General features: G+C 41.6%; 3 protein-coding genes across 18 annotated transcripts in view; 1 reads left to right on the top strand and 2 right to left on the bottom strand.

The window, feature by feature from the left end:
• Positions 1 to 3,895, top strand: part of LOC108112583 (transient receptor potential cation channel trpm) — a 49,330-nt gene extending 45,435 nt beyond the window's left edge. For 15 of the 16 annotated variants that reach the window (XM_017222612.1, XM_017222609.1, XM_017222619.1 and 12 more), the window contains 5 exons: positions 289 to 673; positions 814 to 1,020; positions 1,285 to 1,422; positions 1,651 to 1,808; positions 1,866 to 3,895. In XM_017222612.1, the coding sequence (XP_017078101.1) occupies positions 289 to 673; positions 814 to 1,020; positions 1,285 to 1,422; positions 1,651 to 1,808; positions 1,866 to 2,903 (1,926 nt within the window). In that variant the 3' untranslated portion in view covers positions 2,904 to 3,895. The remainder of the gene's footprint in view (positions 1 to 288; positions 674 to 813; positions 1,021 to 1,284; positions 1,423 to 1,650; positions 1,809 to 1,865) is intronic. The other variant, XM_017222621.2, reaches the window with a different exon arrangement.
• A 70-nt stretch (positions 3,896 to 3,965) lies between these two features.
• Positions 3,966 to 7,697, bottom strand: LOC108112074 (integrin alpha-PS3-like). Its single transcript, XM_017221821.2, has 8 exons — positions 7,528 to 7,697; positions 6,358 to 7,324; positions 6,190 to 6,292; positions 5,559 to 6,125; positions 5,364 to 5,493; positions 4,938 to 5,300; positions 4,180 to 4,876; positions 3,966 to 4,110 (listed from the first exon to the last, which is right to left on the bottom strand). Exons 1-8 carry the CDS (start codon positions 7,695 to 7,697, stop codon positions 3,982 to 3,984), a joined length of 3,126 nt encoding a protein of 1,041 aa, XP_017077310.1. The 3' UTR covers positions 3,966 to 3,981.
• A 633-nt stretch (positions 7,698 to 8,330) lies between these two features.
• LOC108112073 (integrin alpha-PS4-like) lies at positions 8,331 to 12,594 on the bottom strand. The gene is made up of 8 exons (XM_041819723.1): positions 12,437 to 12,594; positions 10,877 to 11,858; positions 10,700 to 10,802; positions 10,042 to 10,632; positions 9,853 to 9,982; positions 9,424 to 9,786; positions 8,605 to 9,352; positions 8,331 to 8,537 (listed from the first exon to the last, which is right to left on the bottom strand). The coding sequence occupies exons 1-8, from the start codon at positions 12,592 to 12,594 to the stop codon at positions 8,331 to 8,333; spliced, it is 3,282 nt and encodes a 1,093-aa protein (XP_041675657.1).
• Between the last annotated feature and the right edge of the window lie 192 nt (positions 12,595 to 12,786).

Genomic DNA, 12,786 nt, shown 5'->3' with positions numbered 1-12,786 from the left:
AATTACATATCGCTGCAATACCAAGCACACTGGGACAGAAAATGTCATTCTGAACTTGATATTCTCCGATCCAAGAACTAGCTAGTTAGGGTTGCCATAGCAGAGGTCTTTGATATATATCAAAGAACTTTTAGACATTTTTTAACATTTTATATTACATTTTTTTATTTATTTATATATTTATATTTTACTATGATATGTTAAAGTTCGTTTTGTGTGCAATAAATCATTGAATCGATGACATTCCATTTTCTTCTGTGTGCGAATTCTTTGCCAATATATATCCAGGTGACCACCCGGCGTCGTTTCAATCGTTCGTTAACCGAAGTCCGCCCGGATGCCTACATCTTCGACGAGGGCACCCACTTTGAGGTTGTGCCGCTGCCAGAGGAACCGGACGAAGTGGTCAAGTCGCGTGAGGCACTCAATGAGCAGGTGGTGCGCAAGGCGTCAATGCAATCGGAGGCCGACTCGGACATCTACCTTCCGCTCTCGCAGCGACCATCGACATGTGAGACGGTCAAGCGGACTCCTTATGTGACTGTGCGACAGGATACGGGTGCCAGCACGGAGAGTAAGGACACCCTCACGCCGATGGGCAACAACGATGATGACCAGACGCTCGTGGGAGGCGACAATTCCGATGATGCCGCTCCAGACATCAGTTTTGAGGGTAATTTCCAAGACGACAGCTTTTAGAATCATATCGCTTTCTTTCTTCTGTGTTGCCTTCTGTTCTATGCTGTGTTGTTTTCACTGTACCTGTCCAAACTTTTTAGAATCCCTATAAAACTTTCTTCTAACCTAAAACAGCTGCTAGGCATCGGGCCTTGCGTCAGCGGACTGTATCCTTATGCCGGCGCAATTCGGAGACGTACTCCCTGACCGGAGCGGACATCAATCGGTCCCACATCAGCCTCAACCAGTTGGCATCGTTGTCCCGCCGTCAGATGAGTCTAACGCAGTCGGAACCGGACAGCGACAAGGATGCACCCATAGGCCAGGGATCCGGACATCCGGGTAAGAAGCCATCGAACGATGGAAAATACAAAAGGCCTCCGATTTGCGCTCAAAATTCAGGCTACTAATCCCGTCATGCCATCCCACCTAACACAGAAATAAGAACCAATCCAAACCAACCAATCCAGCAAACCGATTTGGCCAACAAATTAGCACTAGCCATTAACCATTAACCAATGACCTTAACCGAATTGAATCCTTAATGTTGTTCGTTCTCTTGCACACATCTTTTCTCTGAACCTAACCACGAACTCCGAACTTTAGGTAAATCAGTATTGCATGCGAAACCCTCCAGAAATATCTTGCTGAAACTACACAGCGAGTACACCTCGATCACGGACGAGCTGGAGAGCGTCTGCCACATGATAGCATCGCCGACAGTCTCCCTGCCAAGTAACAAAGGTAAGCCAGGCCCAAGGGCCGCGAGGAGCACAGGGTCGCGAATCCACGAACTCGTTCTTACATCCGTGAGCAAAGTGTATATAACTAACCGGGTGAAAGCGCAACACCCGTATCATTGCCTTGCTTCCGCCGCACCCAAAAAAGAAAATATTCTTCACATACGGTTTTTCTTTTTTATCTTTTTTGAAATCTTACTCAATGCTTGATTCTTCCCAATTGAACCGATAGCTTCCTTGGACCGCCCCAAAACGGAAATGTCACGGGCCGAAGCTGCGGCTTTGCTGGAGAAGATGCATCTGAAGGAGTGCGAGGAGAACGACTACAAGATTCTGGAGGGACTGATAGAGTCACGCGGCTCCATCGATGCCAGCGCCCAGGGCTTTGGGGTAAGAATTAAAGTACAGACTAGAGTTCTCCTAATTAAGTCACATTTTACTTTTTAGATCGACGTATCCATAGACTACAGCCATCGCTATCCGCTGCGACGCGAGACTGCCGTGGAGCTGTCACCTTCAAAGCCCTCTGTCGATGGCGACCTGATGAGCGGTGGCGGAGGTGGCGGCGCCGGCGGAGGCGATAGTAGCGATACTAGCGGAGCTGGTAGCTGCGGTGCCATGGTCGTCGTCTCGAGTGGCTTTCAGTTAAAGAACGAACGGCCCTGGCAGCGCAATTCCTCGATGGAGCAGCAAACTTATCCCTCACCCTTGGTGCCCACGCGGGCCACTAGTGACTTTCTTAATCCACCGTACGAGGGCAGCGGCCGGCTTTTTAAGAAGTCCAGTGAAAGTCTGCAGAAAAATTCTAGCACGGAGACGGATTATTCGGCTCACCCGTACCGCTTCATCAAGCAGAGTTCCAATGAGACAAACACCTCGCTGACGGGCTCCTACAACGTGGACACTCCTTCGCTGACGGCGGAGCCCTCGCTGGACGCCGGCGACTCGCATTCGGCGACGGGAATTAGCATTAGCGTTGGCGCTGTGGGCGGCGCTGCTACGGCGCGTTACCAGCCCATACGTACCGCCTCGGTGGGCGCTGCCGATGGCAGGCGTTTGCGGGAGGAGAGCTCCAGTTCGCTGGACCTAAGCGCCTCGGGGCCAGTGACGATGCAGGCAGCGCCGGCACCGCCAGCGCGTCCAATGCTGCTGAAGAAACAGTTTAGCGTGGACCAGGGCAAGCCCTCTCAACCGGCCGAGGCAGTGCCTCAGACACCGGAAGCTGCCCAGGCTGGTCAGGCCAAACTGATTTCCACGCTCAAGCCGCAGCCCTTTGCGAGCAAGCTGGGCATGAATGTACTAAAGGAGAGCAGCTCCAGCACGGAGGAGTCCGGCGCTTCGTCCGCCAAGAGCAGTAACCCGGCTCTATCCATACCCCAGATCAGCACACATCTGGTACAGGACGAGATCGCCAAGCTGTCGTCGAACATTAAGAGCAGCACCGAATCGGAAAAGGACCCGCCGTTCAACGAGACAATGTGTTAGCAAATTAGAAGGGGCAGGCCCATGCATCATTGGTGCTACATATTCGTTATCATGTGCTCAATGGGGAAAACTAGTCATAGGAGTTGGGTGATAAAAATGTTAAAGAACTAGCGTTGGGATCTAGTAAACAGATATCAGAGATTATGCATATTTATTCGAGGAGGGGTCGCAAAGTTACATAAGTGTTAATTATTTTGACAATACATAGTTCACAAATTCTCTGTATTTTTATACAAGTATTTATTTAGAAAACGTCATTGTTGTTGTTGTTGTACACTCTACAGGCAGGAGGATATAGATGATCTGTTTTTCGTTAGTTGTCAATAGAAAACCACCTAAGAAAGAAGCATATTGAAAAAGGCCTGAGTTATGCGAAGCACATATTCAAATATTCGATACTTTTACAAACTCTTAGATGTAGTCAGTCATACATATTGCAAATGTTGCATGCAAATTACACACAGACATATCTGGAAGCAACCACTCTACTTTATCCAAGCCGATCATGAGCTCTTACCTCAACTCAATTAGAAACTTATCGCAGCCTAATGTACTTATACCTGTAACTCGAGTTACCCATATACGATATCCCATATGATATCAGCTCTTCTGTAATGTGTGTGTGTCTGTATGTGTGTGTGTGTTAGCATAACGTGTATTACGTATCCTTAGATAGTCCATTTTACTTGCTTATATGGGAAAAATTCATGTATTCTATGTGCAGCTGCCCATTTTTTGGCGGCCCTAGATATTATTGTACATAAATAGTGTTAATGTTATTAGGTATATGAAAAGATTGCTAAAAATTGTTCATGTTTGGCCAGTGTGTGCTAATTATTTAAATTAGTTCTTAAATATTTTCAAGGATTAAGCGTAACAATGCATTTTAATGAACTATTTATGATTGTACTTACATATTTATTTTAAGAATTCTATGTTATTTTTATCAAAATAAATTATTAACACTTTAAGCATTTCAATTCATAAAGCTACTTGAACTATTTCATTGAAAGTTTCAACTTATTAACATTAATTAACATCACTTTTGCGCATTTCACAAGAAATTTGTAAAACTCTTTTAATTTTTAAAGTTATCCTCGTGGAGTTCTGGTTCCATATCCTTCTCTACATCCTCATCCAGCTCATGAAAACTCTGTCGAATTAAGTTCTTTAGTTTTTCCTTCTCGGCGCGTTTAAAGAATCCAAGCTATTGGGAATATATGTACATCATATTAATATAGTTAACATCAATAAATTTAATTGATAAAATACAAACCTTGTAAAGGGAATAGGTTATTCCACAAAGAAGTAGTGCGCCCCCAATCACGGCCATAATTATTATCCAGATGGACAGTCCAGCAATCTTGTATATAATATTTGATTTGATCTTCTTTATAATATTAAAAGAGCTGGATATGGGGTCACCCTTCTTAAGCAAAGTCAGATCGGTGTTAATGACAAAGTACTCCCAGGAATCCTCCACATCCTTAAGATCCACCATGAAGCTTACATTCAGGTTAACTGGTTTACCTGGCATTAACTTAATCCGCATTTCGGCACGAACGCATAGGGCCGTGTTGGTATCATGGCAGTCTACAACAATCGTATTATCCGGATTCTTCTTTAAGAGCAGTTCATTAGTGTTAGTCGTTTCCCTATGACTCCAAGTTGTAGATACGGTGGCCTTCCCGTGGTCCTGCCCGATCTGAGTGAAGTTCTTGATCAGAAAATTATTCTGGTCGTAGAGTTGTATGTGAAGCAGATGAAAGTCGTATTTGGCGTGCATCTTCAGGCTGGATACATCAATGATGGATATAACTTTTGTAGAATCAGGCTTTCTATAGGCCACGGGAATATATAGCGACATCGCTAGATGATCGATAGTACTGGGGCCGTGGCTCTTGACCTCGTATTGATTCACGATTTCCGCGGAATAAGGGAACTTTAGGTAGGGAATATCGTTTGTGGGACCACTATTAAGTAATGCAGAATTAAAGTAATATTTAAAAACAATAAAGTTTTATTGAAACTTACCCAGTGGCATCAATATCGGCGAACTCCTTCAGAGCGATCGCCTTTGAATATTTGTTGTCCGTGGCATTGTTTTCATATCCCAAGCTAAATACCTCTGCCTGGATGGACAGCGACTTTCCACTCACTTGGCTGACATCGATGATAATAGTGATAGACTCGCTAGAACTATTGGTAAGATATCCTTCGTGACTTAGGTCGCACACCATGACCGCATTGGTCACTTGGCAATTTCCTGGAACTTTGGCGAATGGCACGCGTGGAGAGGTAGTCATGTTGAATCGAGGCTCGTATGCGGTTTCTCCGTGGTTGATGATCTCGTAATTTAGAGCAAGGACTTTAGTAGTGCCCAAAACATAAGTAGAGCTATTAAGATATAATTTAGAGAATCTATTTCAGTCACATGCTTATAATATTCCATGACCATACCTCCAGTTTTTGCTGATTAACTGCAAATCAACGACACAAATATCGGTGGCACAGTCGGTGTTGAAGAATATTCTCTCTTTTAACATCTTCGGATCACTGGGATCAACTAAAGCACAGGTTTTGCAGAACTCTGTTGGATAAGAGATAACTACTAATTAATTTGTTTATTTTTAAAGCCTAAACTTCCAAGATTACCTCTCGAGTCGGGAACCTTCTTTGTTAGTTCGTATTGCATCACCAATTCGATGAAAATTTGTTTATTATACAGCACCTGTATCTCAAAGGGTTTACAAGTCTCGTCAGGACCGGCAACTGCCTTGAAGCTTATCTTTGGTTGTTCCTTCTCCAATTTATCTTTCTTTAAACGTCCATCGATCGTAATCCGGATATCCAGTTCCTGCTCCTGCATCTTTGTTGCGTTGGTCTCTAGTCTGTAGCAGGCGGTGATATTCACCTTTTCCTTCTTCGGTTTGATCAGTCGCAATTGCGACTTGATTGTTGCTTTCACTTTTACGACGGGATAGGTGTAATACAGATATGTGACCTCAGCATTTGGTGCTCCAATGGCAAAGTCGTTGAATCCGTTGCCATCGATGTCCGATCCGCGGGAGAGGCCGTGACCGAACGTGTGTGATCCATACATAGAAGGAAGCTGGCTAGGATCTTCCAGTCGCTGGCTAGGCTGACCCCGCAAACCATATTCGCAGCCCAGGTAGATAAAAACCGATCCATTCCCTGCAAATGGAGCTCCCACGGCCACATCTGTTGCGAAGAGAGAAAGAACATTTATTTTGAAATTACAGATCTCAACAGATTCTTAGCCCACCATTATATCCGTCTCGATTGATATCGCCTAAACGCGATAGAGAGGTTCCAAAACGACCATTACTGCCTGCTGGCGACCGAATAATAGTCCGTTCAAAGTTGAACTGCAATAAAAAGCGATATCGTAAAACATTACTCATGCTTTAAAGCTTATTAACTAATTACTCACAGATCCCTTGTTGATAAATACGTAGATGGCACCGTCATCGAGCGAATCCGGCAGAGCTAACTGGGGGGCTGATATAATGATGTCTGGTTTTTCGTCTCCATTGAGATCTTCCACCAAAACGGAGTAACCAAAATATTCTCCAAACTGCTCGCCCTGGAAGGTGTGGTACTTATTGATGCTTGTTCCATTCTCTGTTAAATCAAAGATGTAGGCTTCGCCGACTTTAGAGTTAGAATGAGGAGCTGTGGCCACATAGAGAAGTTTGGATGGTCTGTCGCTGTCAAAGTAGCCGGAGCTTACTGCATAACCAAAGTAGGAGTCTTCTTCCTGACCCCAGTTAGTCGGATCGGGGACCCTGATATTTTTGTTCTCCAATTCACAATTGTTTGAGTCAACATTTTGAATAGTGCGGCCTACGGAGGATTGGTTTTCAGGAAAATCCAAGATCAACGATCCCTTCCAAAGGTCAATACCCACGGCTCCGATTAGAAATCTGGAGTTATCATCCGTCACATGGGCACTCAGTCCCATTTCGCCATACATGTAATAAAATGAGGGCTTTATGCCTTTTTCTTTATCCTCAGGGATCACTGCCAGCGATTTCAAACGGAGTGGGGAGATGCGCATGACCCGGTCAGGCGTACTGTTAATGGTGTTTGGTACCCAGTAGCATACTCCAGCCATATGATAGCTATTCAAGCTACGTGTGTTAAAACGAGGAGCGCACACGAGCAGATTATCCTCATCCCGGATCCCGCCATCCATAGATGCACCCAACCATTGTTGATCCTTGCGTTGATAGTTAAAGGTGGTACACTTGCTAGGGTCATCAACATCTCCTACGCTATCCAGGACATAGGGATCGCAGACTCCGCTTTTCAGGGAGCACATATAGATCCCTCCGGGCTCGTCTAGTGTGCTCTGCTGTTCCAATGTTGATTGAGCTCGAGGTGCTCCCACTATTATGCTGCCATTAATAAAAAAGAAACCAAAAATAGATTAGGATTAGCTATGAGCCATAGTGGAATTTTTTACATGACTAACATCCTAAATGAGTAACACTTAATTAACAGTTCAGCAATATATTATATATATATTATATATTATATATATATATATATATTTGTTTCAAAGTAGATACTATAGATCTGTATAAACTAGGCAGCTTACGTGGTGGACCGAATGACAAGGGAGTATCCAAAGTAAGAGCTTCGCGTTTGGTTCTGAAAAGTTTTCAGATGTTTTGGGTAATTTATCACCAGATTTGGCTGCGGCGAGATGTTAAATGCTTCAATTTGGAAAACCAATCCCAGATAGACAAAAACTAGGTGGCAAAACATTTTAACACAAACTTCTTAAATTTTCTAAATGTTAAATTAAAATTGTTGATATTTTTCTGAAACTTCTTCCGATTGAAATTTATATTGCGCTCACAATCTTCTTAGCTTTTTACTCTTCGAAGACTCAATAGAAAATGAAACAACATTTTCGTTTGCGGTTCTTATGAAACATATTTTAGAAGCAGAGTTCACCCTTTCGAGATATAAAGTTATATTAGTTTTTAGCAGAAAATTTTATTTATTTAATTTTAAATAAACCATATCAGTGCGCAACTTTTTTTTTCGTTTCTCATAGAGTAGCTAGCATTGAGAGTTGGTAAAGCCCATGAGATTGTATTTTTTTTATAAGAAGATAAAAATTAAGGTTATATATACATACATATATATATATATATATATACATACAACAACAAAATCAAAGTGCGTTATATCGCATGATTCCTGTAAGGCATTTGTTTGTTCATGACTCCAGTAATAAGATATATTTACTTTATTTCCCTTATTTTTATTTTTAATCATAAACTTATTAGCAGTTTTCACACATATATAAATTCAAATACTGAGAGAACAGAACAGAATATAAAAATAAATATAATATTTTACTTTAAATTTATTTTTAAAACTAAATTATAACTAATATTCTTCTGTTGAAACTCCATCATAATTGATATTATTCGCAGCCATATACGACTCCTCCATTGAATCCTCATCCGAATCTGATAGCATTTCCTCATCCGTCTTAGCGTATTCCATTTTCTCCGCCTCTACTAATCCCTCCTCAAAACTATCACGAATTAACTTAGATAATTCGTATTTCATGGTACGCTTGAAGAAGCCATTCTAGTAATAAAAATAAAAATAAAATCAAGATAGAGATCAAACATTCGCCAATCAAACTTATACAAACCTTATAGAGAATAGAGGTTATTGCTGAGAGCAGCAGAACGCCACAGATCACGGCTAGAATTATCTTCCAGATGGCCAGTTCGGCATGCTTAGTTATCACATTCGGCCCGATCTTCTTATGAATCACCAGTGAACACAATGAGGAATCGCCTATTTCCGCCTTTACGAATGTCAGATTAGTCATGATGACTAAGTACTCCCAGGCATCATCCACATCCTTCAGATCTACCATAAAGCTTGCATTCAGGTTAACTGGCTTATCCACCATTAACTTCATTCGCATTTCAGCTCTTATGCATATCGTATTATTCGTATCCTGACAGTTTAACACAATGGTCTTATTTGTTGGCAGATTCTCTTCTAAGTCGAATTCATTAGTGATGACATCCGATTGGTTAGCATTTGGCTCTTGAATAGAATTCACATCCCTCCGCCTTCGCGCCACGGATAAGGCGGTCTTCTCGTTGTCCTGCCCAATCTCAGTGAAGCTATTAAGCAGGAGATTATTCTGGTCGTAGAGTTGAATGGGAAGTAGATGAGAGTCGTAGTTGGCTTCCATCTTCAAGCTGGATATATTAAGAATGGGAATAAATTTTTCCGAATCATTCGCCCAATACGCCACGGGAATATATAGTGACACCGCTAGATCTTCGATAATACTGGGGCCTTGGCTTTTGATTTCGTAATGGTTGATAACTTCCCCGGAGTAAGGGTAATGTCTGAGGACAAGATTATCGTTCGTCTGACCTCTGAAATTGTATCAAAGTACAAGTGTTTAGTTTTTATAAAAAAAAAATAAAAGGAGCTTTAATAGGATTACCCGCTGGCTTCGATATCGGATAACTCTTTCAGAATGATCACATTTGTTAGTTTATTGTCCGCGGAATTCTTCTCGTTCCCGGTACTGTGTGAGGCTGCGTGGACCGTCAGCGATTGACCACTGAGCTGGGAGACATCGAAGCTGACGGTGACAGAGTCAGTGTCACCTTTGACCAGACGTAGTCGTTGTTTCAGGTCGCAAACCATGACGTGTTCGGTGACCTTACAATTTCCAGGAACCTGAGCAAAGGGCAGCCGAGGAGAGGTGGACACGTTGAACTGAGGTTCGTAGGCATTCTCACCATCATTTGTGATATCGTAGCTTAGTCGTAGGACATTGGTGGAACCCAGAGTAAACTGGGATCTGGGAAAAATCCATAAGCTCTTTTAAAATGGAAAACAAGAATATAATACCAATATATTTCTTTACCTCATATTTTTGCTACTTAATTTGAGATCAGGCTCACAAACATCGTTGGCACAGCCCGCACTGAAGGTGATATTCTCCATGTAAAAACTCACATCTTCCGGATTAACAATCGCACAGTCAATGCAGAATTCTATTCGAGAAGAAACCATTATTAAAAGAATAATCTTAATTACCCATTTGTAAGCTCACCCTCCGTTTTGGGAATCTTTTTCTTAAGCTCGTAATGAATTTCCAGAGCGATGGGTGTGAAGTCGGATCTTTCTTTTTTTATCATTTCAAGTGTAAAGGGTTTACAATCTTTATCGGTACTTGCATTCACCGTTAACCGCTTCTGACAGGTATCAGTGTGTGCAAATTTTATCCGCTTTGTCTTTACCTTAGTGTCTATGTCAATCAGAATGTCTAGCTCCTGATTCTGAACCTTTGACGACTTGGAAGTCGTATACAAACTGTAGCAGGCAGTTATCGTAAAGTTTTTCTGCCCGGGTTTGATCCGATTTGATTCAGGCACTATTCTTGCATAAATTTTTACAACGGGATAGGTACGATATACATACACGCTTTCCGCATTGGGTGCTCCAACGGCAAAGTCGTTGAATCCGTTGCCATCGATGTCCGATCCGCGGGAGAAGCTGTGACCGAACATATGTGCTCCATACTTGGAAGGTTGCTGGGAAGGATTTTCCAGACGCTGACTCGACTGATTCTGCAATCCATTTTTGCATCCCAAGTAGATGAACACCGATCCGTTTCCGTCAAAGGGAGCTCCCACAGCCACATCTGTACGGAAGAGGGAGAAAAATTATTTTATATATTTTTACAAATTTGATTCTTGTTGTTAACCCACCATTGTATCCGTCATGATTGATATCTCCTAAGCGCGATAAAGCGGTTCCGAAACGGCCATTACTGCCTGCTGGCGACTCAATTATAGTCCGCTCGAAGTTGAACTGCAATAATGAGTTGTCATTAGTCTTCCATGATCAAGTTGTTAAACTAATTTTGTTTCGAAACAAGCACTCACGGATCCTTTGTTGATGAACACATAGATGGCACCGCTGTCGTAGAGGTCATTCGTGGCATACATAGGGGCTGATATTATAATGTCTGTTTTCTTATCACCATTGATATCCTCCGCCAGAATGGAATAGCCAAAATATTCGCCGAATTGTTTGCCCTTCAAGGTTTGAAATATAGTAATATTCTCCCCATTTCCAAGAATATGAAAGATAGAGGCCTCTCCGGTTTTATTTTTAGCATGCGGAGCGGTGGCCACGTAAAGGAGTTCGTGTGGTCTAGAGCTGTCGAAGTAACCAGAGCTCACAGCATAACCAAAATATGAGTGTTCATCTTGGCCCCAGTTTTTTGGTTGTGGAAGACAGTGGGAACAGGATTCTTCTCGTTTGGAGCGGCGGAGTGCTCTACTCGTGTCACGCCTAACCAGGCCGGTATCAAATGAGTGTTGCCCTTGCTGAAACAAAAACACCATACCTTTCCAGTCATCCACACCTACTGCGCCCATCACGGCTTTCGAGTTATCATCCGACACATGACTACTAAATCCCAGTTCACCCATCTCGTAGTATGCAAACGTTTCATTCTTCGAGTCGATTTGTTTAACAATCGTTTGTTTTTTCACATCCTTTAATGGCCAAAGTTTATCTGTGCCTGACTCTTTAATTAAGTAGCAGACTCCGATCATAGAGTTCTTCTTAAATTCATCCTTAGACATACTTTTTAGACTGTAAAAACGCGGGGCACACACGAGAAGACTATCGTTATCCCGAACGCCACCATCCATCGATCCGCCCATCCACTGATAATGTTTGACCTTAGACCCTAGACTACTTTCATCGGGGCTTGTTTTCAGGTCGTTACCTTCAGAATCTATCTCATACTGTTGACAGGTACCATTTTTAAGAGAGCAACTAAAGATGACCCCTGGCTCTATGATATCGTGCTGTTTTTCTAAAGTGGAATTAGCGCGAGGAGCTCCAACTATAATTCTGTTATTTTATAAAACAAAAACAAAAATATTTTTTAAAATTTAGTTGTTTGCTCAGTAAACGAATTCTACAAAATCCTTCGTCATATATGATTATTAGTTAATCATTGATGATTCAGAAATGAATATTACAAACATGACTAAAGATTCTAATTATGCTAAATATTAATATTAAAATGTTTATATATTAATATTAATTCCCAGAACTTGCCCTGAGACAACTCATTTAAATATATTTAAGGAGGGGTCCCAAGTACGGAGTCCTTGGATCGTTATAACTTGTAATTATTAATCAAAATTAAAAAATCTACAACGAAAAATAAAACCACCAACAAATTTTAGAAACTTATTTTGGGCTGTTGATATCTGATTTGGTTATTTTTAGTTCAATTTACTTTTTCTTAAATATCCTGGCATAAGAATTAGATATCAAAATATACAAAACAATTTACATTTATTTATATTTTAAATATTTATTGTAATCATAGTTAAAAATTTGAAAATATTCATGAAAAATATATATTTCAGGACTCTGCCCTAAAGGCTAATCTAACCAAAATCAATTCATTTAAAACTTACGTGTTCTCGCGGATGACAAGGGAGTATCCAAAGTAGGAGCTTCGCGTTTGGTTCTCTTGGCCCTGGTACTTCGTCGTTAGATTAGGATAGGGCGCGATATTGAATGCTTCGATTTGGAATAGAACTCCCAAAATGATGAGAAGAAGAAGTCGATACATTTTTAATTTGAAATCAAATAATTAGTTTCAGCAGCACTTTAAAACATTTTTAATTTTGCGACTTAATAAGAAGCAGTACGGAAATTTTGGAAATCTTGCGACCGAACGCTTTGGAAACTCGAGTTTGAATGAATCGAAATGAAATGAGATGGAGCAGCATTTTGGGAAGCCACAAATGAATCAGAACTCTGA

The sequence above is a fragment of the Drosophila eugracilis genome, unplaced genomic scaffold, assembly GCF_018153835.1.
Source record: "Drosophila eugracilis isolate 14026-0451.02 unplaced genomic scaffold, ASM1815383v1 contig_90, whole genome shotgun sequence".
In the NCBI taxonomy this organism is placed as follows: domain Eukaryota; kingdom Metazoa; phylum Arthropoda; class Insecta; order Diptera; family Drosophilidae; genus Drosophila; species Drosophila eugracilis.
Note: the sequence above shows the minus strand (reverse complement) of the source record. Positions and strands in the feature narration are given on the sequence as shown.

Bases quoted from the DNA above. Each gene is read 5' to 3' on its own strand.
- LOC108112073 (XM_041819723.1), bottom strand. From the start codon at position 12,594: ATGTATCGACTTCTTCTTCTCATCATTTTGGGAGTTCTATTCCAAATC. The intron at 9,983-10,041 runs GTGAGCTTACAA...CTTCTCGAATAG, and splicing joins AAAGATTCCCAAAACGGAGG to AATTCTGCATTGACTGTGCG. The intron at 9,787-9,852 runs GTAAAGAAATAT...GATTTTTCCCAG, and splicing joins TTAAGTAGCAAAAATATGAG to ATCCCAGTTTACTCTGGGTT.
- LOC108112074 (XM_017221821.2), bottom strand. From the start codon at position 7,697: ATGTTTTGCCACCTAGTTTTTGTCTATCTGGGATTGGTTTTCCAAATT. The intron at 6,293-6,357 runs GTGAGTAATTAG...TTTTTATTGCAG, and splicing joins TATTTATCAACAAGGGATCT to TTCAACTTTGAACGGACTAT. The intron at 4,877-4,937 runs GTAAGTTTCAAT...ATTACTTAATAG, and splicing joins GCCGATATTGATGCCACTGG to TGGTCCCACAAACGATATTC.